The 26,141-nt window shown below is 48.9% G+C and overlaps 3 protein-coding genes across 3 annotated transcripts in view; 2 read left to right on the forward strand and 1 right to left on the reverse strand.

Moving 5' to 3' along the window:
• The window catches only part of LOC135818539 (uncharacterized), a 36,153-nt gene extending 34,298 nt beyond the window's left edge, over nt 1-1,855 (forward strand). Inside the window, exon 6 of the mRNA XM_065331935.1 lies at nt 687-1,855. The gene's annotated coding sequence lies outside the window, so the exon portion shown is untranslated. The remainder of the gene's footprint in view (nt 1-686) is intronic.
• A 529-nt stretch (nt 1,856-2,384) lies between these two features.
• On the forward strand, nt 2,385-16,610 carry LOC135818540 (uncharacterized). Its single transcript, XM_065331936.1, has 5 exons — nt 2,385-2,980; nt 5,445-5,541; nt 7,310-7,627; nt 8,511-12,051; nt 15,751-16,610. The coding sequence occupies exons 2-4, from the start codon at nt 5,529-5,531 to the stop codon at nt 12,011-12,013; spliced, it is 3,834 nt and encodes a 1,277-aa protein (XP_065188008.1). The 5' UTR covers nt 2,385-2,980; nt 5,445-5,528; the 3' UTR covers nt 12,014-12,051; nt 15,751-16,610.
• Nucleotides 16,611-18,253: 1,643 nt separating this feature from the next.
• On the reverse strand, nt 18,254-25,338 carry LOC135817048 (uncharacterized). The gene is made up of 5 exons (XM_065330147.1): nt 24,409-25,338; nt 22,747-22,998; nt 22,225-22,357; nt 20,220-21,289; nt 18,254-19,474 (listed from the first exon to the last, which is right to left on the reverse strand). The coding sequence occupies exons 1-5, from the start codon at nt 25,336-25,338 to the stop codon at nt 19,049-19,051; spliced, it is 2,811 nt and encodes a 936-aa protein (XP_065186219.1). The 3' UTR covers nt 18,254-19,048.
• Between the last annotated feature and the right edge of the window lie 803 nt (nt 25,339-26,141).

The raw sequence follows: 26,141 nt of genomic DNA on the forward strand, positions 1-26,141 counted from the left end.
GGCTCAACTGCAGCCTATCAATCATATCTCCGCCAGTATTACGTTTTGAGCAGATCTATCCTTTTCTTGTGTCCGTGTACGTGTGTGTACGTGTCTGTGTGTGTGTGTCCATGCACGTGTGTGTGTGTCCATGCCCATGTGTGTATGTATGTGTGTGTGTGTGTCCCATATAGTGCAGTGGTATGTGCAGTCGATTTCCAATCGAGAGGTTGCGGGTTCAATTCCCGACGATTATGGTCGCACACGTCTTTCTTCTCTTTCTCATTCTCCTAGCTCTTCTTTCATTCTCCTCAGTGGTTACCAACAGCCAGTGTATGCCGGAGTATGTGGTGTGGCGTGTGTGTAAAAAAATGAATAAAAAATGGAAAAAAATGAATAATAGGGATTCACTGGCCAGAAAAAGCCACTTCAATCAGCTGTGTGGTGGATACCAGGCTAAAAATTGGTGGCGGTCAATTCATCAGCCTTGCAAGCTGTTGAATGGTGTAATCCCAACACAAGTTGTCATGTATATAGCTGTTCGCTATCATCGCTTCCGCGATGGGCAGGTCTGAGGTCTGAGGTGTGTGTGTGTGTGTGTGTGTGTGTGTGTGTGTCCGTGCACGTGTGTGTATGTATGTGTGTGTGTGTGTGTGTGTGTGTGTGTGTGTGTGTGTGTGCATGTATGTGTGTGTGTGTGTGAACAGGTTTCCTGATAGCTGGTGCACTGGTAACGGCACACAACTGGATAACGGCCGGTACGTGGAGAGATTTTAACGAGTACGACTTCTGCTTCTGGTGGTCGTGCTACTTGCTGGGCCCGTATTTCTGCCCCTTGCTCATGTCCCTGTGGAGCGCCTGCACGTCTAGGACACACAGCCTGGTGCAGCGTGAGAGCGATGATGATAGCACCGACGTACACGATGATGATGATGAGGGATTCTCGGCAACCGGTGCCCATGAAAGCAAGCCTGTTGAGCTGGATGATGTACGCCCGAGCAACAAGAAACCAGTGGTCATGGTCAACACCATCGAGTCGGCTCAAGTGTAATCCAGCTTGCAGCCGTCTACCTCCGAGTCGATCTTCACGATGACATTCCTTCACTGTGATTGTTATCTCTTTACCTGCATGACATCATTGCATTTCACTATGATGTCACTGCTGACGTCATGCCCTAAGCACCCAGGCAGGGTAATGAGAGGATCATTGACATGAACATGCATTCCCTGATTTCTGGTCATGACACTGTGTGTGCTGAGCTCTGCTAAGAAGACTGTTACTACATTGTACATTGTACTAACGTTACTACATTGTACATGGCTAATACTGCTTGTGGTGTACTTTTCTACAGGCCATGCGTAATTTACTAATAGTAAGAATTGATTCTAGGGTTTTAACTAGGTAACTTGTACGTCCAGCGGCATGTATTCAGCAGTGGCGTCACGGATACTAGGTTTTGCAGCATGTGACCGCCACAGCATAGACATGAGATGGATACCCCTAGTCAGCGCCGCTTGCCGCAGTTTGAGCGCGGCCGTGCTCGATCATCTGCCGCATGCATTGTCGCGGCTTACCCCAGTGATTATGTTCATGCATGGCAGTTAAACCCTAGGCCCTCATTTGTCCGGATCCGTCTATTCAGTTACTTTGATTTATATCATGGCTAACATTCTCCTTATAGCCAGTCTGCGGCCTGGGTTGGATTCAGGGCTTCAGCAACATCTTTTCGTTCTCGTTTCTCTTCTCGCTTTTTACGTCAATACCTGTAAGTATGGTGACCAAGGAGTATCCAGAGAAAGCATTTTACTTTGTTACTTTTCTTCCGGCAATTTGCATGGTTTTAAAACAATTTTGGTGTACATGTCTATACTGGTATGTTCTTAGTTCGTGTGATCAAGAGTACATGACCCCCCGTCCTCAGGCCGGGGGGGGGTTATTCCCCGGGCGGGGGTTATGTGCTCTTGGTGTGATGCGGTGAACGTCCCCGGATTGGATTATGTGTTAATTGCATACAGTACTTCTGACACGGGCATTGTCCTGGGCCCTTGCCAGTTGTGTCTGGATCGGTGTGGTTCACCTGATCGGATCTGAGGCGGGAAGACAGTCTAGAGACAGAGATACAGACAGATTAGCATAAATTGCCCGAAGACTGACAGAGAGAAAGACACACATACTACTAGTAAAAGACAGACACACATACATGTACTAACATACAGAGAGACAGACACACGTACTAACATAAATAAATAAAATATAAAATAAACGGCATTATGCAGCTGTGTAAGCAGTAGATGCACAGTGTGACTGCCAGGCATCTTTGTCAGATGCCAACTGGCAACTCTCATGCAGAGACATACCACTTACCAGTCCACGAAACGAAACGAAGGAAATCTTCGGACGACCACGCTTTCTCTTACCATCCACGACACCGAACATCACGTCACGTACAAGCTCGCAGCCAGATGGCCGGCATGTGTGCCCGAAATATGTAGGTCAGTTTGCGTATCTTGACTGGCTAGCAGCTGTCTCTGTACTCCCAACTCCACCAGCATACTTTCATTCGTGCGCTTCTCCAGGATACTACTACTAGTACTAGTCTGAGCAGACGTCGGTAGCACCACATCAAGTTCTGCTGCCTGTATTCGTCGTAGATCATTATACATGTTATAGACAGTACTGCATTATTATCCGACGAGGGCAAGGGTTGTGGCAGACTGCTGGAGTGGCGAATACACCAATCTGAATCATTGTGCGTGGTCACTGATACTGGGTGACTTCTAAAGAAACGGCCGCTGTGAATGTCCAGTTTTCCGTCTCTCCTGCTGTAGTCTACCAGTATACATCACGGTTCTAGTCGAGAACTGCGAAAAACGCCGCGAGTGAAGAGTCACGCGCAGTACCGAATCATCCTCGTCATCACCTGGCTTACTGCCACGTCCGCGTGCCTTCCGAACGGCAGGCTCACAGGTACAATGGCCATCACGTCCTAAATAATTGACGGTGAGTTGCTGAGCTGTATCGTTCAAACGGGCCCCTACTCCCCTTCCTTTGTGGGAAAACGTTCTATCGCTATGTGAACACGCTGCTTTGACTCGACGAGCGGTGAAGTGCTAGTGCTAGTGCTGCTAATAATTATGAATGCTGTTTCCGTTCGAGGGCAAGAGTTTGGTAGATCGAACCTGGTCTGCGGGCCGAGTATCGAAATCGTTCCTGGTCCCCACTTTCTGGGAGCAGAAACCTAGAATTCTCACTGTCTGTGTGTAATCAAGCACAAAGGTTCAAAAATGAGAATAATTGGAGGTCCTGAGATTTAGAACCATACCTCGCGATCGCCTGCGGGTGAGTTGCGACTAGCCCAGCTGTGCATGAGTGGATTTCACTACATCGCAGACAGGGCGTAGGAGGGCTTGTGAACTGGTACAACCAATGCCGGCAATGGAGGGAGCTGGCTGTGAATGGGGGGGGGGGGGGGGGGGGCTCCCCTGCGAATTTTTGTAAAAACGACAAATCCTAGATCCTGTGTTCTGGGCCATGGGTGGGTACTTTTGGCACATTTTTTACTAATTTATAGTCATAGAATGTTATGCTGTCCTAGGGGAAAATCGCGGAAAAATCCCAGGATTTGCGGTGTAATTTGCGGGTAAATATGGCATAATTTGCGGTGAATTAATTATTTGCGGTAAATATGCGGTGAATATTATTGATATGCGGCAAGTTTGCAGTTGATATGAGGCAATTTTCAGTGAGTATGTAGTGAAATCAATCAGTTACAAGTCTCTGGCCATGTGTATGCTAGGGAGCGCGCGCCCTACACGTAGACTCTCTACTTGACCAGTTTGTGACGTCAACGGCTCACAACGGTCAACCGAACAGTGCACTGTGTGTACGTGTAGTGCAACAAAAATTTCAAAAAACACGAGAAAATCGCCAAAAACACAGTCTTTTAAAAAACCGCAAAAACGCCGAAAAAAACACGGCCGCGGAATCGCGATTTTCCCCGGGGACAGGTTGTGGTTCATGTGCCGCGATACGAACCAAGTGTACCTGTGTCGAGTCGAGTACTAGTATGAGGTCAAACTCAAACAAAAGACGAAGATCTGACGGGTCCCAATATTTTTGTTACGGTTTTGCACGTTCCAGATGGACCATTTTCCGAAAAGTGTTACGGCCAATCGGCCATGGTCGTACCAGTCGTAGCGGGTGCTGTGCCCGTAAAAAAAAAGTAAATTATCGTGCCCGTTCCCGAAGGGAACTCACGATGGCCGCTAACACCCGATTAACCCTAGCTGTGTCCCTGGTAGATCTACGTTACTGTAGAAGTCCTGTGGTGTGTGTTTGTAAACTGCAAGTTGCAATCCGACCAAGTGCATACAGAATGGCCAAGCTCAGTGCACAGCTCACTTACTGCCTTGTATTCATACATGCAGTGCTTATGCTGGTCAGTCCTAGATCCTGGGAGCTGGTCTTTTCAGGAGGCTGCATTTATGATTTTCCATTTGGCAATGGCCACTGTATGGGTTTTTTTTCAAGGACAACAATTATTTATTTGGGTAACAATGCAATGAGGGCCACTGTATGTAGGGTATGATGGAGGAACTAGTTGGCAGGGTGGAGTTGCAGGGGTCAAGGAATGGTATCATTATAGAAAAACAATGTTATTGTTTTTCTGGTAATGCAGTCTTAAGAATATGAGCTTAGGGAGAATCACCAACCCAGGGATTTCCATCCCCTGGACAACAAGTCCCCCCCCCCCTCCCCCACGCACACTTTGTCAGACTGAACGGTTTGAATAAGTGGGTCACTTGCTGCCATTGGTGACAGCTCCGCTAACGATATGTTGACTCGGGGGGGGGGGGGGGGGGTGAAAAAAATGGGGGTACACTGCCTGGGCCAAAGGGGTGTTAACTGCCGGGCCAAAGGGGTGTGACATTCTCTTACTGCGAACTCTGCGCATCCATAGACTTCCTGGACTCGAGCTTTGCAGCAGTTGTGTAGCAGTTGTGCTGTGCTATTACTATCATAGTCTACAGAGAGGTTTTAAAAGCCTTTTGGGTTGCCATACGTTTGCTGGAAAACTCAACGACTTTGATATCATTGAGGTCTTCTGCCCATCCACTGTACGTTCTTACTTTAAGCTTTCCAACACACTAACCTCTCCTGGTTCACTGACACGAAATGCCGGGTCAGTTGCACTCCAGCTTGAAGTTGATAACATTCCTCTCTCAACAGATGTGTAGAATGGTGTTCTATGTCTGTATGGCAGTTGTGAACAATCACCCAGGGAAATGACTAACATGTGCATGTGTGTGTGTGTGTGTGTGTGTGTGTGTGTGTGTGTGTGTGTGTGTGTCTGTGTGTGTGTGCGTGCGTGCGTGTGTGTGTGAGTGTGTGCGTGTGTGTGTGTGCACGTGTGTTTGTGTGTGTGTGTGTGTGTGCGTGTGTTTGCATGATTTCCGCTGTGAAGATATCAACAATCTGGTGAGCATACTATCAACACATTGATGATCATCACATCAAACAGTGCCTGCAGTAGCTGCAGTGATTGACAATGTCACAGTCAGGTCAGTAGTCATGTGACAATGTCACAGTCAGGTCAGTAGTCATGTTTATCAATAGCAAGAGTACATAACCAAGAATGGGCAACTTCTGTCTCGACCTGTGGTGGGTTCACCCACTGCGGAATTTGTTTTTTTGCGTGGTTCTTTGGCAGAAGTACAGTCAAATCCGCCGTTAGCGACCTCTGCTGTAGGCGACCATCTACCGTTAGCGACCGATTTTCCGTGCACCGACGGTTTCACATACAAATTGATCTGTCCAGAGCGACCATCTGCTGTGCGCGACCAGCGACCATGATTTCATGCACGGTGGCTGCATTCAAATCTGCTGTAAGCGACCGCGACCCAGGTTCAGTCAGGTGCGAAACTGTACTTGCCAGTGCGCTGTCAACTGCAAGGTGTGAAAATGCGCTGTCTTGCAAGTAGTGCGATCGACTGGCCCTGGCACCCCTATATTCTATTGAATATCCAATAAAATGATATTAAAAATCACATTATTCCCGTAGCTATGCAGAAGACGTTACTGAACCTGGTGCTAGCCAGGGTCCACACAGCTTTAATTTGGTGTTTGTTTGTGTGTTTGTGTCACGCCTGGCGCTATCCCGTATCTGTCCCGTACGTACCGTACCATCAAACACAGCTGGCCACATACAGCTGGCCGCAACTATTCAAATAGGGCTTTCAAACGCAAGATCATAACATGAAGCAACTTGGAAGAATGAGTATGAATGCGAAGTGTATGGGGGAATGCACGTGGGGCGATAGTGCGGGTTCTAATCCCAGGTAACGCCTTAAAAAATTGGAGAATTGAAAAATTTATAACATCCCTTTTCTTTTTTTGCCGTCATCAAGGCGGTAGACGGTGTCGTATTACCCTCGACCGTACCTGTCCCGTACCTGTCCCGTACCTATCCCGTACCGTACCGTACATTCAAAGACGGCTGGCCACAATGCATATTCAAATAGGGCTTTCAAATACAAGATCATAACGTGAAGCAACTTGGGAGAATTATTATGTATGCGAAGTGTATGGGGGGATGCATGCAGGGCGATAGTGCGAGTTCGAATCTCAGGTTATGTCTCAAACAAAAAGTAGAAACTTATAAGAATTTATAACATCCCTATGCTTGTTTTGTCTAGGTCATCAAGGCAAAAAAGCATAGTGTAGGGCCCTGAGCTTCCAAGCTCTCTCGTTCTCGTCGATTTGAGTACATGGAAGCATATACCGGTATGCATGCCCGGTATGCCGGATTTAACATACATCTGCCGTAAGAGACCATCTGCCATAAGAGACCGCTTTTTCTTGCACCAAGGGGCGGGTCGCTTACGACAGATTTGACTGCCAGAAGATCAAGCGCAGAACCGCCGGAAGCAGTTTTTGATTGGTCCGGAATGTAGAATTTGTTTGTGTCCCAGTCAAAAATTTGAAAGAAGAGGCCTGCTGACATGCACACGGTGAACACAGGCTGAGAGATTTACTAGTCATGATGTGTGGGGGGGGGGGGGAGAGGAGGAGAGTACACATGCCCCCCATGTACCACTCGTGGGCTACGTCCCTCATGAGCCCAACAGAAGAGAACAATATGCCATCTACATTATTGTTGTAGTGTATTCCCCAGTCATAGGTAAGCCTGAGATGTGGGCACCCTTCAGTTCCCTAAGGGCCCGGGTAGGAGAGGTTGTATCATTGCTTTCTATTCCCGCTGTCATTCTGGCATTGTGCTATTCTGCTATTGTTCTATTGTGGTATTGTGTGCTCCCCTGGGCTGTGCAGAAGACCCATTCAAGCATACGGATTTCTTATCCAACATACTACTATGGATCGGTAAATTGGATGCTGACCAATTTCGACGTGCCGTGCAGAGCAAGGGCTTCTTCACTGATGTAGCACAACTACAGGAGCTGCAGCGCGTAAAGAAGTACGAAGGAAATGAAGCTCACAACTCTTATATCATTAACATTATCCAACCAGGAGGCAATCTTGCCTACAGTCTTCTCTGCGATGCAATCCATGGAATGTCTCCACTGTACGACAACATGTACCGGAAGATGATTCTCCTACTGCCCGAAGACCAGCGAGGAACTACTGACGGTAAGCAGTGTGCCCAGTGTATGCACGGAGGTGTTTTAGGAAGCTCTAGGGAGAAAGGCAGAGTTCAATGGCGTGTTGACACGGTATAAGCATGCTTCTGCCTGTGAGTGAGTGATCGTCAAGTTAGTGTTGTTTATGCGCATGCAGTGCTAGTTTGATCTGGGAGTGGGAGTAATGAGCAATCCGTCCATGGTTTGGTTGTCTCAGTTTTGGTCCTGTGTTCTGTACGTATTGGTCTCTGATTGGTCGTCGCTGTTCGTCCGCACTATTATCACTAATTTTTCTTTGTTGTTCCATCGTCTTTGCCTTGGTCCTCTTCTTGAGTCTTGACTTTCCCCATTTTCCCCCTGCACCCTACCAGGTATTTACTAGTCTGGGTACCTGTAAGAAACTAACAGATTGGTGCTTTATTGAGTGGCGGGGGCCAGGGGAGAAGGTAATGTCGTAGCGTTGTGAGCCGACGATGGGCTCTTTCGAAGCTCTCACTCCCCTCCCACCGCCTTGCACACGTACATAAAACCAGAGCAAACAGTTTCTTGTTGTGATTGCAAAAAGAGTTCAGGAAAAAGCCAAAGCACTTCCACAGGAGAAATGGAAGTATCATAAATACACACGTGGTGGCGTACTCAGTGGCAAACCCCGTAACATACTTGTCACCATGTAACTGCCATACAAGTGTACAATGATATACCATCAAATATTTTGTATGAAAGAAGAGAGGACCAACAGCTAATTAGTTATGACTAACAGTCCTTGGTGGACTGTTAGTCATAACTAGTAACTGATTTGTCCTTTCTTCTTTCTTAAAATTAATACTATTGGCTCAAAATCCGAGTTTATATATCTTGTTGTTTTTGATTTGTCCCATTGTGTCTCACCACAGTTCATGTTGCTACTACGCCTGCAGCCAACAACACAGCTACTAATGTGACAGTGACACGTTATACACTGGCAAGGAATGATGATGGAGCAGACATTGGTGGACACGTTCAACGTCTTAAACAACACCTGAACAGAGTGAATACACGTCTGTGCAAGACAACCGCTGATCATTCAGATCTAACTTGCTTGTCCGGCGATGTCAAGGATTGCTTCGTGCCCATGCAGGCTCTGACGGAGAAAGATGCTTTGCAGCTGACGTATCGTGCGCAACAAGCTGCAACTCGCCGTGTCACTGGAAGACAGCCAATATCTGACCGTACACCAGGCGTTGCTATCCCAGGAGCTAGACAAGATAAGAGTGACAAAGTGGAAGGAGGAAGGCAGTTTGTTCTGTCCAGCGCTAAGCAGCTCTTGTCTGATCCCCATTATTATGAAGGTGTAACAAGCGGTGGCAAAAGTTGTGCTGGTGTTGGTGGTGGTGATGACACAGTTGACGAAGACATTCTGGAAAGTTGCATCGTAATTGGGAACGCTGGGCAGGGAAAGACAACACTGAGCAAACGAGTCATAGCCGACGTCATGGAGACAACGACTGGGAATCTGGCAAAGATTGAATTCATTTTCTATGTGCCATGCCGTGATTTGAAACGTATAAAGTCAGCCGATTGGTGTGTATTTCTGGAATTGGACCATTTGCGCATCAGTACAGGGGCTCAATCTACCTTGCTCAACTACCTCTCTGAGCATTCCGACCAAGTATTGATCGTTATCGATGGCATCGACGAACTTGGCAAAGATGGGTTTGGGAACAAATCAGTAGCCCGAACTGTAATAGTGAGGAGCAGCAGCAGTAACCATTCACTACTACCTGATGCTATCGTTATTGCAACTAGCCGACCGTGTGCTGAAGTGTATCATCACATCCAGCATTTCTCCTTGCGTTTCCGACTTCTCGGCTTCTCAGCAGACCAGCTCTTTGCGTACTGCTCACGACAGCTCGGAGAGGAGGCTGCCAAGAAGTGTATGGAAGAGCTTTCCCAACGGACCAACTGTCTGCTGAAGGAAGCCATTCGACAATCCCCACTCCTATGTGCTCTGCTCGTTCAGCAATATCCCATCAACAACTCTCTACCCTCCAGTGTGACACTTTTCTACGACCACTACTTACGCTCCTCGGTCGCAAAGCTGGAAAAGCGACGAGAAAAGAAGTTTGGTCAAGTACGGCTTTCGCATGACGTCATCAGTCACTGCAGTGGTGGCCGACACTTCAGTTGTGGTGATCTTGTCAGTATCCCCGTGGTAATAGAGCATCATTTGGAGCGCTATGTGAAGGAAACAAGCATCAATGATGAGGAATGTGATCACCATGCTGTGGAGCTTGTCAAGGCATTGCACAACCTCTGCACAATGTGTCTTGCAACATATCAAAGGGGCATGGCTACGTTTACATCCACGCTGTCAACCCTCCACCAGTCCCTTTGTCAAGATCTCGGCTTACTGCTCAACCCTGGTATGCATCCGTCGGCCGTCGGTTCCACACAGACTGTGTCCTTGACTCACTTGACACTGCAAGAGTGGTGTGCATCGAGATGCATCATTTCTTCTGACTCGTGCGTAGACATCATCCGCAGCTGCATCAAAACTGTCGGCACAGACTTGAACACACTTGTCTTCTGGCAGTTTGTCTTCGGAGCACTGAAGCCAGACATTCTATTTTCATCTTTGCTGGCTCTGAAGTCTGAAAACAGCGTCAGGGATCACGTTGCCAAGAGCAAGAAGAAGATGCTTCTGTTCATGATGAGATGTTTGATGGAAAACCGCATTTCACTCCAACATAACCGCGCTCTGGGAAATCCCAATCAGAACACGGACATAGTCACCCATAGCTGCTATGCTATGTCAGCCAACCTCCTGGCAGGGGATGGAATTGATGTTAGGGGAATCCACCTTGCAGTTGTTGATGTGATGGCTCTACATACTGTTTTGGAACTTGTTGACCATGTTAAGTCTCTGGATCTCAGCATTTGTGATCTGTCAAGTGACAGTGTCATTTTGCTGTCTAGCCAACTGGATAAATGCGTCAAGGTTAATTTGCGTCAGGCCAATCTCACTGAAGCAGCATTGGCAAGCATATCAAGCACACTGTCTAGATCAACACGGCGTACCCTCCAGCTTCTTGACATTAACCACACAAAGTTGACCAGTGGATCTGCAGATGGAGCAGCACTTGCTGGATGTGTAAAACACCAAAGTCTAATGCAACTGGGTGCTGCTGATACTCAGCTCGGTGATGATGGTTTGGCTGCATTTGTGAGCAACTTGGCTCCATGTTGTCATCTCAAACAGCTAATGCTGGGACTGTGCAGTCTGGATAGTGGATGTGGCTCCGACTTGGCAACACTGGTCACAAAGCTGCCAAACCTGTGCAGTCTATGGCTGAATGACAACTTACTCTCCAACAGTGACGTGTCATGTGTACTATCCAGTCTCCATTCCCATGATTCCATACAGCATCTTCACTTTCAGAACAACAGACTGACTGATGAGCTAGCCGCTAGTGTTGTTGACTTTCTGCAAGCTCGTCGCGGTCGTGAGCACACTGGGAGTGTCAGCGCAAAATTACCACAATGCAGGGTGTATCTGAACGGCACTGGTGTAACAATCCGTCTTCTACAGGAAGTGGCTACGTCTAATCAATGTGGTAATGACAAAATCAGCATTGGCAGCTGCTGTGCTACTGGTACTTCAGTGCAGACTAGGTCAATTGATGATCTGGTCAGTTCTTATGGTGGCAATTTTCCAGGCCATGTTGATGACTTCATGATGGCATCACTTGGTCAGTACCTTGCTACCAACACTGGGCTAGACAAACTGAACATAGCACAGTGTAACATCACGGATACTGGAGCAACTGCTCTGGCAACATCTGGCCTTGCTCACAACACAGTGCTGAAATACCTTGCTCTGGACAGCAATAGGATACAGCTATCTGGTGTTGTGAGTATTCTACAAGCAGTGACATCACCACAGTCACATGTCAGTGCATTGGTTCTGCAGCGCAACCCAGTGTTTAGTGGTGTACAGCCCAGTCATGCTGATTGCAGACTGCTATGCCAGCTTCTTTCTAGATTCCACCGGCTGTGCTTCATTTCATTTGGCGCGACGGGCATGAGTGATGAAGTTGGTGCAAGTATCCTACACTCTCTCCATCACCATACACGTATTGAGTGGATGGATGTGGCAGGCAATGAGATTGGTAATGCCACAGTGCATGCCCTGGTGGATATGATGCGGAAGAACGCAAGCTTGAGATTGATCTGCCTCGAGAACTGCAAGATCACCGATGATGGCATTCAAGCCATGCTCAAGTCACCAGGAATCATGGGGATGGAGGGTGTACACTTGTACGGGAACCCATGCTCTATGGACAAACTTCAACCTCCACTGCACAATTCCGAGCTCAATTATAGCAGCTCTACTATCCTGGAGTTCATCTCGGATTGATTGCAGGAAGACGTTGCACAACATCAGCATATTCCCAGGTATGTGTTATTGTTGTTGTTTTTTGGTGTTTTTACGAGAAACCACGAACCTCGAGAACAGAATACTGCATGATAGAGGTGGCTGCAGACGCAACTGTGGTGGTGAAACTGGAGCATCTCCGCCGACCTGAGGTCTCGGCTTCAGCGACACTTCAGTGCACCAAAAAGTGGGGAGGAGTAGGCACAGAGGGGAGGGGAGGGGGAATACATTTGTGTAGAGGGTGAAAAATGGAAAGATGATACATGTGATGGAGTACAAAGGGGGAGCCAGGGTGCAAGCGGAGAGGGTGTTCAGGGAGGGTTCCGAGGGCATCTGTGGCTGAGTGCCAGTCTCGACTGCGGAGAGACTTGTAGGCGCCTTCCTTGAATGCCTGCATTCCCTTCTGCGTGGGAAGGTTGCATAGCAGGGCAGATGGGAGACGATTCCAGTCTTGGATCGTGGCGTACATGGGTAATAGTGGCTGTGAGTGTGTACATTGGTGACCCCTGACGCTGCGCTTGCGGAGTACTAGTTATAGTTTTACGTATTTTGACTTTCCGGATTTGGGAATTTGTGGTGCCTCTCGCCGCCCACCCGCCCTCGGCACACCTGGAGCTGCTGCGGACTACGCCCTCCTGCCGCCGCAATCCGTCGTCATGCTGTTTCCGCCCGTCAGCCTGCCAGCCATCACTGGTTTTCGCCGCAGTCCGTTCCTGCGTGCACCACATTTTGGCTGCCTGTCAATTACCGGCTGTTGACATTAAACTTGAGCCTCAACATCCGCACCTCACCGCCTGGACTTGGAGCAGCTGTGGAGCAACCACCCTCCAACCACCGTCCAGTGTGCGCCGGCCACAAGCTGGAGCTTGGCCCCCTCCCACCCGCAAAGCCTCCCCAGTCGTGGAGCCAGCACTGCTGCTACTACTACACAATTGTATTGCTGTCATGTTCCGTACCTGGATTGGCTGCCGACTACCCAGTCGCCGCCTCGCCACATTGATACACGGCTACATGGGCTGTTCATCGGCAAGTTTTCCCGCAACTGATTACTGCGCGTCTTTGCCTCTGCCTTCACAGTTTGCATACAGTTCTTTTTCTCTCTCTTTCTGCCTCTGACATGCTCTCCACCTCTGACATGTTAACCCGCCTCTGTCACGCATCTCTTTTTGCTTCCTGCATTTTTATCCCCCTGTTTCGGCCTTTGTTGCCACTTTGAAAACTTTGGTACGCCATGCAGCGCTCTTTCTCTTTTCTTGTTTTTTTCTCTGTCGTTCTCTGCGCTCCGCTTGTTCTCTGGTGGGGGAGTACTGTAACGACCTCGCTGCATGACGTCAGCTCCCTCACCAGATATACGCATGCGCATGAAACATGTCTTCCTCTTTGTTCTAAATAAAACAACAACTATTAGACAAAGTTGCCCTCTCCTCGGAGTTGTATTTTATTAGGCCCCAGGGTGGTATGTTCCGGGGTTCATCTGTCTCCCCCGTGAACAGATACGACCTCTGCCATCTTGGGTGCCTAAATTGGTCTTGGAACGCCGTATCCAACAGTGCTGCCTCTTCCAAGAAGAGAAAGTACAAGGCGGCCGCAGAGGAGCTGCGAGCATCCTTCGCCCCGCTGGTCTGCTCAACTGATGGTGCACTGCACACAGAGTACCGTGCGTATCAACGGCGACTTGCTATGCGCCTTGCCTCCAGGTGGGACAAGTCCTACAGCAAGGTCATGTCATAGGTGCGGATCCACCATCAGTTTGCTGTTTCCCGGGCTGTCGACCTTCGTCTCCGGGGTTCACGTCGTCGTCTCGGTGGGCTGGCAATTTGCGATGGTGTCGGCCTTGGCGTTGGCCGTTAACATTCATGCGTATGGCACAACTTGTTGTTGTGTGTGTGTGTTTGTTTTTAGTCAACCTTTTCAGCTGTCATTTGCCCTGATCGTGCCTCATGCGTGCTTCACAGCATAGTACGTTTCCGCTTATTTTCTCAACACACGCTAGCTATATTACTTTGTTCTTTGCCCGTACAAGAGGCTGTACCACTTGAAAGATTGTCATACGGTGCCAGTGTTGCCAACCGCCCGTATTTGTCCGTATTTTTACGGAAAAACGAAGTTTTGTCCGCAGTACGGATTTCAATCGAATATCCCGCAAACGATCATGTATATGAACGATTGCTAATACACTCATACCTCTCTTATCCGGGCGCTTCGGGACCGGACACTGCCCGTAACTTCGAGGGTGCCCGTAACTCCGAATCATATACATCTTGATGGGGAAAAGGCCATCGATATGGCATATGACGTCAATATTTCTACGAAAAGTGACAAAAGAGTAGTAATATTTCCCCGGAAACTCGCCCAAATAGTGCCCGGTAGACCGAAGTGCCCGTAACTTCGAAGTCCGGATAACCGAGGTATGAGTGTACCTTCGTAACTCCATCGTTTCTTGCGCGAATTCAATAATCGAAGGGTCTACGTGGTAGCAACAACTCCAAGCTATCCAATGCAACAATCGCTGAAGCGTAACGATGTCGGATTCCAGAGATATCGTGCGCCGTATTCAGGTATTCTTAAAAAGTTACCTCGGCAAAATCAAATTTTTGATCGATCTCTTCGCCATTTGTGGGGGAAATCCCTTTTTGCTGGGACGAATTTGCTTGCGTTTTAGCCTTGGAGACGACTTTGCTGTGTTACCGCGCCTGATTTGTGACGGCTTCATCATGGAGCTTGGCATCCTGGCGTTGCTCCTGCCAAGAGCTTTCCAAGAAGCCCTAGATTGTGAAAATCAAGCGAAGTAGACTAAAGTTATGACCTGGTGAAGTTGAAAATTGTACTGAATTCGTAGGCTTCACAAGTGAACTCTGTAGCTTGAAAAGTTGTACAGTATCGTTTTTTGTTCCAAATTACACTAAATCAGTCAAAATGTTGACCTGAAAAACAAGTACGGAAAACTCTGCAAAATTCTGCAAAATGGCACTGGGCAGTACGCATGGGGGCAGAGGGCACTTGGTAACACTGCGGTGCAGATAGTGGCTGTGAGTGTGCACATGGGTAATAGTGAGTGTGAGTATGTACATGGGTAATAGTGGTGATACATGCTAGGACTGTACAGCAGTGAGGGAATGTATCAGAGCCAGTATTGTCTTGTTCACGTACACACTGACAGACAGGCTGTATACAATGCTGGACAATGCTACGCAATGCTATGCAATGCCGGAATAAAATACACACACACATGTAGGTTGGGTGGTATCATCACTTGTATTAAAAAAAGTAAAGTAAATTATCGTGTCCGTTCCCGAAGGGAACTCACGACGGCCGCTAACACCCGGTAAACCCTAGCGGCAGATGCAGCGCCTAACGGTGGGGGTGTGTGGATAAGTCTCACAACCACTGGCACAAGTGCCGAGAGCGACCCCATTAGCTGCATCCATGTACCCCTTGTGCCTGGCCACAAGTTCCCAGTTGACTGTGGGTAGCAGCACGGCTGGAAAAACCGCTCCCAGGCAGGACTTGAACCAGGTACCTCTCGTATCTCAATCATGGTCTTTGACCAACCCACTGTGCCTGTCTGGTATCACTTGTATTCTTATTTCCTATCGAGCGTCGTAATTATATCAAGCGCAGTGCATCTTGTAAATGCTCGCCCGATAATTTAGTGTGCGATTTGTGTACATGTGTGTGTGTGTGTGTGTGTATGTGTGTGTGTTTTTGTGTGCACGCAGTACACGGTGTTCTTTGCAAGCCTTGTATCACTTCCAGCCGTTGCTGAAGGAGTAGGCAAGGACAGAGCTGACGTAAAGTTCAAGTTTGATCTACCGACCAACAGTCAATGATTGCACAACTTCCAGAATGGTGTACATGCAGACAGCAATTTCAGCTATCCATGTACCTGGTGTGTTATCCAGTGACATCTCTGTGTGTGTGTGTGTGTATGTGTATATATGTGCGTGCGTATGTGTTCTCGTGTGAGGGTGTGTGCGTGTGAGGGTGTGTGTGAGTAAGGGTGATTGCGTGTGTGTATGTGTGTGTGAGTGTGTGTGTGTGTGTGTGTGTGTGTGTGTGTGTGTGTGTGTGTGTGTGTGTGTGTGTGTGTGCATGTGTGTAAGCCGTGCAGCACACATCACACTGAGTATTGAATTCACTTGAGTACAATGTAATTTGTGTGTGTACTGTGTGTTCACTGATTGTATCGTGTAGCATGCATGACTCTGCTGAAGAAACAGTTCAATCATCAGTTTTCTGGTTATTCTAGGATTTACGGATATGTTAGGTTCACGATTTCATGTATGCACGCACTCGCACACCAATGACCTCTCTCCCATATATGCACGTACACATGCACTCATACACACATTACTGCATGCACCCTTTTCCGTTCCCGCTTCTCGGATACGCTACGACTTCTTGATCCCGCACTCTCCCTTTTCCGCATTACCGTATAATTCCTTTTGGCCTGGGTACTAGTAGCTGCATTCGCGCTCTCGTACATTCATTGCCATAGCTACCCAGGCCCTTGATAACCTCGTGTCTCATCCTTTCGTTCTCTCTCATTCCCATCATCTCGAGTCCCTCGTGCAAACAAGATCTCTGACTTCTGTTGTGCCTGCATGCGCGGTGCCGCGAGTCTCAACAGATATACCTCCTCACAGTCAAGTATACACACAAGAATATAATTAATCATAATGTTACTGGTTGTGCAACTGCTGATGTTGCAGAGAATATTGCTGTTGATACTGTTACAGGCTACGCAGCTCTCCGTGATTCTTCTGTTGGTTTTGTTGACTCAGTGAAGTTACCACTACTACTGTGAACAATGTATCTCCACAGGCAAATCAACAAATCAACAACCGCTGATGTACATGTACATGTAACTACAGTCAGTCCTCGCTTAACTGCGCACACAGTCCGTTTTCCACAAAAATGTCCGGATAGGCGAGGGAACCGGATGACCCAACACCGGTTATGTAGGAGGCACTGCGTATGCTGTAGATCGGTAACCAGCTATTTTCATCCGGATGGCGAGGGATCCGGATGGCGAGAGGACCGGATAAGCGAGGTCTGACTGTACTTAAAAAGTCACATTGCAGTATGTATCCCTTTGGAGTTCTCTAACTTTTCATCTATCCATCCCAAGCTTTTATATAATTATGTAAATGTTTCCATGGTGCTCCTTAGGGGCAAGACGTTTGTTTTTTTTGTTCTTTTTTTGGCGTAGTTGTGCCGGTTTAATACTATCGGTTTTTTTAAAAACTTTTTTATATGAGCCATTAAAGCCGCAAACCGCGATTCTACTGTTCCATAGCATCAGTCCAATCTTGACATCAGCTTTACCGCCGAACAGTGACGTCACAGTGATGCAAGTTACAAAATTACGTATGAAAATCCGTATGTCGTACACGCCGGGGAGCGAGGGCAACTTTCATACGTAAATCTCTCTACGGATTTCCGTAGGAAAGCTGTTTCCTACGTTGGGGCCTCCGTAGGACTTTTTGACATATTTTTCGCCTTTTTCGGATTTATCCGCGCGAAACACAAGGTACACACACCGTACACCAAGTGCAAAATAAGATGGAAAACGCGGTTTCGGTTCATGGTGCATGCGGTGGGCGCATGCAGCCAACGCGTCTCCAAAGCAACACGGCATGTTTAGCAGTCGTGGAGAAATCACGTAGAGCGAAACCGAACAGCGCTGATCTTTACGTATGAAAATTACGTGCAGTTCCTACGTTATTGTCATACGTAATTCCGTAGAGCGAAACCTCCCTACTGCCTCAGTTGCTCACGATTGTTTCAGTATGTGACTGTTGCACTGTTGATGGTGCAGTGGATACCAGTGAGTAGGTATTTTACTACTCCTGTATACCAATGAGTAGGTATTTTACTACTCCTGTATACCAATGAGTACTGTAACTACTCTACCCTACTTACTGGATAAGACCACGAATATCAACGGACATTACCCTGTAGGCCTGGACAGTGGACACCATGGTCACGCTCCGGACATACTGACAAGCTGAAGCGAACAGCGGTGTGCTTGCGTTGCTACGGCTCGTCACCATGACAACACACGTGCCGCTTCCCTGTGCATAGGCACGGTAACACGCACGCGCCCGGGGAGCACACACACACACACACACACACACACACACGCACACACACACACACACACACACAAACATACCTTATCATGGAACACACTCAGCACAAGCGCATGGGAGCAACTGATCAGATTCTTGCGGTACGTCGCCAGGATTACGCTACAGCACCAGAAAACCAAACATACTGTATGAAACGTCCATTGGACACAGCCAAGACACAATAAAACCCTACGAATACTATAATAATGTCTGTACAATCATTTCCTAACCAGAGCGGAAATCTCAAGGCCCCTAAATACTTTAAAGAAACCGTGGTGCAGTGAGTCTGTGTTTGTCTTGAATAAAAAATGTCTCTTATTCCAATGTTGATGAAAGAAATCAGCAGTCGCATTGCCACTGCTCCAGCTGTGCTCTGTCTCTATGGGTTAATACTACATGGTAGTGGAGATGTAGAGTCAGGACTCAATCAAGCTAGCTGCCATAGGACAGTGGAAAGTATTTGAGAGAGGGAGAGGGAGAGGAGGGGGGGGGGGGGGGGGGGGGGCAGACTAACAGAGAGATCAACATGAAAACCAGCACGAGGGACAGTTTCAAACCAAGCGAGGCCAGTGCTAACTTGACTTTGAGGTATTACAAAGCAAAAATGAACCACTGCAGCAGTGAATCATGCACTAGCAGAAGGGGGTACGCGCATACAGCACACAGCGCGTGGAGTAGGTGCTCTCAACCACACTAGATATTACCAACAAGTAGCCAGCTATTGTCCTTGTCTATAGATTTCTTCTGTTAGTTCATAACTATTGTCCAGTCGGGTTTCAAGTTCAATGTGTAGATCTACTATTACAAAGTCAAATAGTCGCCACCACTACCTTGTCATAATAACTATAGGATTGGTATACTTGTAATCTCTCATGAAATAAACCTAAACGTCTTCACTCATCAGACAGCCCATGAACGTCTCGTGGACGTGAGAACGTGACAATCTGCACACGTCCAGCAGGACCAGAAGACGACGGTCACGCAGCTGCGTGGCGGCCGCACTCAGAAAGCGGCTGGCCACGCGAACGTCGCCGGGGCTGGCGATCCTGAACTGCGGCGCCACGCCGCGGCAGACGATGTGAGCCGGTGTGGTGTCCGCGGCGTAGGCGTGCCAGTCCAGCCGGTAGAGCATGGACAGGGCGTGCGGGTAGCGCAGCGGCACGCGCACCAGCAGATCCTGGTTCAGCGAGAGCAGCTCCAGCGTCCACTCATGCAGCTCCTCTGCCGGGCTGGTGTCGGGCTTGCGATGGCAGCACTCCACGGTGGCAATGTCGCCCGGGATGTCCTGTACTGCTCGCTTGGAAGAATGCTGAAAGTGAAAAACAGAGAGGAGGCAAAACAAATTCCTTTCTACTTGAAGTACAGCTTCGAAATTAAACTCCTCAGCCCAGAACGAGAGCATATGTGTATGCACTCACAGGTAGAATACTGCTCACAGGTAGAATACTGCTCAATGAAATCCGATTGAGTTACTCAAGTACGCGCCTAGCGCTGTGCAGCCCTAGTCCTGCAAGCACTGGGTTGCGAAATGGTGCAAGGTGCAAACTTGACTCACGCCATGTACATGTATATCTTTCCATGATCATTATGCCCTGCTTTCCCCTGGTAATGCGGGTTTTTTAATTTTCTTTCTCCCCTCTAGCTCTATTACCGCCACGGCTGGCTATCGCCCACATCACCTTTTCATTGGCTAGTGCCACGTGATTGTGAATAAATAAATAAATAAAAAATTACATGTATCAGAATTCCACCTGTACCACGTGAATCATGGGGTGTGACATCACAATGACATCATAATGACATCACAATGACACAACCTTTTCATTGTGAACTTACTAGTACACTATGAAGGACGGTCAACCTTGTGAATACCGACCTCGGGTATCACAACAACTCGCGAATAACGACAGTCTTCACATATAGTGACCATTTGTCTGTACATTTCGACCTGGCGAATGACGACACACGATGACCGAGGGTCGTTATTCGCAGGGTTGATTGACTGTACTAGTAGTAATGTGGTAGGATGTCATGTTACTTTGAAGACACCTTACCCGAATAGGAGTGGGTTGCTGCTGCTGCTGCTGGTGGTGCTGTTGTTGCTGTGGTTGTTGCTGGTTGTGCTGCTGTTGTTGCTGCTGTTGTTGTTGCTGCCGTTGTTGCTGCTGTTGTTGTTGCTGTTGCTGCCGTTGTTGCTGCTGTTGTTGTTGCTGCTGCTGCTGTGCGTTTGATGACCCATCATTAGCAACCGTGGAGGGCTCACCAGGAGAAACACCAGCACGACCATGGCTCATGCTAGCACTGGAGTCAGCGGTTCGTCTAGGTATCGACACCTGTGGCTGGCGGGAAACACTCCGATTGCCGTCCTGCCCTGCATTCACAACTCTAGCAGCGGAGCTAGGTCTTTGGCGAGAGCTGCTAGCAGCACTGTTCTGATACGAGCTGGTGTGTGCAAGTCGCCTCACCTTGGGTAACGGAGTGTTGTCCTCGTCACTGTCTTCAGACTGGCTAGCTGGTACGGCGGAGCTGTCATCGACCAGCATGCCGCTGTCAGTACCCTGACTGGTTGTCCCACCGCTGTGCACACGAGGGCGTAATCGAGTGCGAGTAAGCATGGCATGACGCTGAGGCTGGACGGCCAGTGGGTTGCGGCGTTCGTTGCTCAACGTCTGCTCGGAATCTCTCATCTCGCTGAAGCCGCTCTCCGCGTGCGCTGTGGCACGGGTACCCTGGCTCTCTGCTTGCGCTGTAGCACGGGTACCCTGGCTCTCCGCGTGCGCTGTAGCACGGGTACCCTGGCTCTCCGCGTGCGCTGTAACACGGGTACCGTATGCGTGGCTGTGATCAATATGCACATTATCCGCCGCCGCTGCTGGTGGTGGTGGTCGGCCATGCACGGAACGGTGACGAGCTGTATTGTCTTCACTATCGTCTGATGACGCCGCGATGAATCTTCTTCTCCGCCGGTGTGGTAGTGCCGTGTGCATGCCAGGTGCTTGGCTTGCTGCCTCTGCTGCTGTCGTGCTGTTGTTTGCTGAGTGTGTCTGCTCTGCGAGCTGATCGGCCGCAGATGCCTGGGCTGATGTGGCGACTGCACTCGCCGCTGCTGTTGGCTGAGCAGCACCTGGTCAAGTTGGTCAAGCCATCAGAACACACACACACACACACACACACACACACACACACATATACAAACACGTGCACAGACACAGTCTGGACTCACAAAGTCGCCTAACCTCTGCAGCATATAGGTCACCAGTGGAGGATAACAGCAGGTTATAAGGCGGAGGACACACTGTATTGAGACACAGTGTTCCTGATTACAACCAAAGCCCGGTTGGTAGAGTCCCGGTCTTGTGACCATCTGAACTGTGTGGGATCAAGCCCCGGTTCGGACCCTCTGTATTCCAGGGGGAAATTTCAGAAACTCCTCAATTTGAACCGGAGATTTTCAATCTGCTACGTAGGTCATCCATTCTTCTGTTCGTTGCATCTGTGCGGCCCGTATGATATTCTCTTAGCTGCTATACAAACAACGTAGGATGGTGCATCCAGGGTACTGAACTTTACAGTTTTACACTGAAGTTTTTTTCACCGTACAAGGCAGCAGCAGAAGCAACTTTGCAGAGGCAGGACTGTCGCTGGTATAACACATGCCCCGCTAGCTATCAGATGGCATTGACACTTAGGACCGAAATAACAAAATCACAACACGAAATCTTTGGAAGCACTGCACGCACACAGCCAACCCCGTAAGTAATGACCTCGGATACTGGTATACGGTTACCAGTCAACAACAACGCAGGAATAACGACACAATTCTCAGTCCCGTTTAGGCGCTGCATCTGCGCCTTGATCCTAGAGGGTGGTGGCGTTCCTACGGCGGATGCGGAAAACTCGGCTGGAAGCCGAGTCTCACGCGAACCGTGAAATTTATTTATTTTTATTTGTTCAGTCCCTTTTTTTTCAATCCCTCAACTTATGAATGGAATAATGACAATTGCACAGTGTGGACGTTCCTATCAGTCCGGCCAGGCCCGTCACTAATAACCCACTCACCATGTACCTGCTGCTGGTGCTGCATTGTACAAGAGAAGGAGATTGAAGCCAGCGTTGCATGAAATATCACCACTTTACTCTCGCGATAGTCCAATGCAGAAATGACACGAGCCAGATCTTCGCTCGATACAATCTAGACACAGGGAGGGAGAGAGAGAGAGAGAGAGAGAGAGAGAGAGAGAGAGAGAGAGAGAGAGAGAGAGAGAGAGAGAGAGAGAGAGAGAGAGAGAGAGAGAGAGAGAGAGAGAGAGAGAGAGAGAGAGACACACACACACACACACACAGAGAGAGAGAGAGAGAGAGAGAGAGAGAGAGAGAGAGAGAGAGAGAGAGAGAGAGAGAGAGAGAGAGAGAGAGAGAGAGAGAGAGAGAGAGAGAGAGAGAGAGAGAGAGAGAGAGAAGAGAGACGGCCAGAGACAGACAGAGACAGAGACAGAAGGATAGACAAACAGACCGACAGTGAAAGAGAGTTAGAGACAGAAAGTGAGAATACGAGGTCCATGTAGAAGCTCTCAGTCTCACCTCAAAGTTATTCCGCAACTGTATAATGTCATGGAGCTGTTGGTGACTAATGTCCAGCGGTACGGGCAGGGGGATAAGACGATCAAAGCACAAGTCCTTGCACTCCACTGGCGGAGACATCACCCGAACGCTGTCCGCTCCGTCCAGCCAGTGAGCGGACTTCAGCACTTTGTCATGGCGGCAGAATCGCGACTGCAGCACGGAGGCAGTGAACGTGACATCAGTCGTGTCTGACTGCTCAAACGTGTATAACTGTACACGTCACGGACATTGCAAGCAACAAACAAACAAATAAACAAACACACAAACACACAGACAGACAAACAAACAGACAAACAAATAAACAGACAAACAGCTTGTGTTTATTACCCTGATCGGAACACAGGGAACGAGCCATTACCGAACCAGTTGGTTGAGCAGGGCAAGCATCGATTCGTTTACAGCATCTTATCATGACTCCACTTGGATTCAGAGACATCATTCACAATTCTCTCGCTGATTAATGCCTCTACGATCACCTTGTGATTATGAGTTATACCAAGAGTAGATAAACAAGAGTGTGCAACTCGCGGATGGGTTGGCCCACGGCGGAATTTTTTGTTGACGTAATCTTTTCGACGATACACGCGCTATGAGTCTTTTGAAAAGTTTTCCCTCGTGCACTTGGCCGCATTTGCACTACAAAGTCGGTGCCCAGCACGTGCTCTCACACTGCTCTGCAGCAAAATGCGCGTTCTTCTGAAAAAAGGTGACGTCAACAAAAAATTCCGCCGTGGGCGGGGGTATCTGCAGATTGTGCAGGAGAGATCCGGAGTTGCACACTCTTGTTTATCTACTCTTGGTTATACATACATACATCATGACTCCACCTTGGTAGAACACAGTGGTACACACCCGCTTGACCAGTGCTTACACTAAAGTACCATGAACTACAGAAGAACCTGTCAAGGCGACCACTTGGATAAGGCGACCACTGCGACCTGGACCAAAGGATGATATTTCCAGTCAAATGACCCTGGACCAGGAGACCACCGGTACACGGGCACCACGTTTTGAAGGTCCCTTGAGAGGTCGTCTTAGACAGGTTTCACTGTAGTTGCACTCATCACGCTCTTCACACATTCATCGGCCAGGGACTTGTGTGTAAGGACTGGAGGCCTCCCGGTACAAGCGCACGGGAACAAGGCAATGCCTACTACTAGAAATGGCGCACCCAGCATACCTCCCACTGCAGGTCCATGTTTGCACATTGCCGCAGTACACATTACTGCCTAAGAAAGGCTGGCTTGTCAACTGACTTACATTACCAGTCAAAGAACTGTGTTACATTAAAAAAAAGTAGTTTACAGGGGACTCGCTTTTACAGGACTCAAAGAAAATTTTTGAAATTTGAATCAGCAGCAACTGAATAGGCCAGCTGTCAGTTGCTAAGCCAGCCTTTCTTTAAGATGTAGTTGTGTGGAGTCCAAAAATTCTGAAGTGAACACTGTATTCTTACTAAACTATTTTCCGCACCAGGACACTCAAAACAGACGTAAATGCAGGCAGAGAACCAACACTGAAACAGACCTATTGCCGAAATGATGATAGCATAAGCTAGGCTGGCCATGACATCTTGTTTGGACACACACGCACACACACACACGGATCACAATACAGTACCTGGGAACTGCATGACGTGGTGACCACCATCAGCTCGTCAAAACGTCCTGGCCCATCATACTGAAATGCGTCGTCGCTTCCAACTCTCCCGACACACAAGTGGGTTGTTACCAACAGCTGGCCGGCGCGTAGACCGTAGAACAGCTTCTCATCTGAGAAGGCATACACACGCAGCAGGAGAAGCTGATCCGAACTCTCATCTCGCACGGCCAGTAGCCGCGTTTGGAAGAACTCCTCCGGCACCGACACGTCCCGGTATCGTTGCCATGGGCACACATACACGATGAGAGCGGCAACGGAGAACTCCTCGTTCAAAGGTACACTCTGGCGTCGCTGCCGCTGCAGGCTGGATAGCGTCCTGAAGTTGTCGTCGAGCCGTGGCAAGCGATCCAGCAGCGCAGTCGGACAGAGCGTCTCTGGCAAGACGTGGATGTGATCAGTGGGATCGGAGCAAGGGTCCAGCGCCACTTCGACCGCGTCCCGGTCGCGGTGATAGATCTTGACCTTGAAGTTACGGCACACCAGCACGTCGCTCTCTCGCACGCTGCTCACGCACGCCAGCGCCATCTGATGCCAGAAGAACACGTGTACCGCGCCGCTCTCATCAGCGAGTAGAATGTGAAGGATGTACGGGTACTTCTCGGGCTTCTTGGACGGCACGTACGTTGCTAGCCGCTCCTTCATCATGACACGTCCGCAGATCAGCTTCTTCTCCCTGCCGAGCTGCAGGTCCTTGATAAGCATGCGACCTCTAAGTAGCGCTGTCACTTCCACACGCGCCGTGGCGGTGAACGAGCTGCGACTCTCCTCGCCCGCCAGTCTCTTGGGACCGACGGGATCCTCCCGTGTCCACGCGTTATAGCACAGAGCCCGCTGGCCAATCAGGCTTGGCTCGGCAGTTCGTTGTGTTCGCGCACGCCGCACGTGCATGCACCACTAGCATGCCTCACCGCCTGAATTACGGTCAGCAGCGAACTGCTGACCTGGGTGTCATCATACACTAGTTTCCACCCACTTATCTCGATCACGTGACCGGGAACCAGAACTCCTTTCCGAACATCATCATATATAGTCGACGAGACAGCGCAGCGCAGCTGGGTACGCTGATGAGCGGATACACCACATACGTCATGAAGCTCTACGTCATAAGCTAGCCTGGACGCTCGGCAGTACTTGTCCACGTAATTCTCACGCGTGCTGCGTAGGTAGTCATTGTCGGTGACCTGATAGCGCCACAAGCCTAGCACCACTGCTCGCACAGTCTCATCCGCAACCTGCCTTCTCGTCAGATCCGCAACGGCCATACAGTAGACAGACACCAGGCAGGCACCCTACTACATACTGAACTGGAGCGGGTGAGTAGATCTACTCGAATACGACTGCAGCAAGGCTCAACGATACACATCCACCACCACACTCCACAGCCAGAGTATCCAAGTCCAGTGGATTTGTAATCCGTAGATATTCAAATAATAATTCAACACCATCCACTGCCGCTGATGTTCAGATGCTCGTACAGGTACTAGGTCAGGTCATTAGAAGAAAAGAAGCATAGACTAGTATCGAGTCACTTCACAAGCAGATTCATTAGAACAATGGGGACGACGAGAATGGAACACGAAAGCTATTACAGTATATTAAAAGTATTCTGCAGACCAAATTCAAAATCACTGTGCACGGCCTGGTACATGGTAGCCAAAACACAGGAACTGGTTTTGAATTTTCCGTCAGCC

This window comes from Sycon ciliatum, chromosome 5 (genome assembly GCF_964019385.1).
Source record: "Sycon ciliatum chromosome 5, ocSycCili1.1, whole genome shotgun sequence".
NCBI lineage: Eukaryota > Metazoa > Porifera > Calcarea > Leucosolenida > Sycettidae > Sycon > Sycon ciliatum.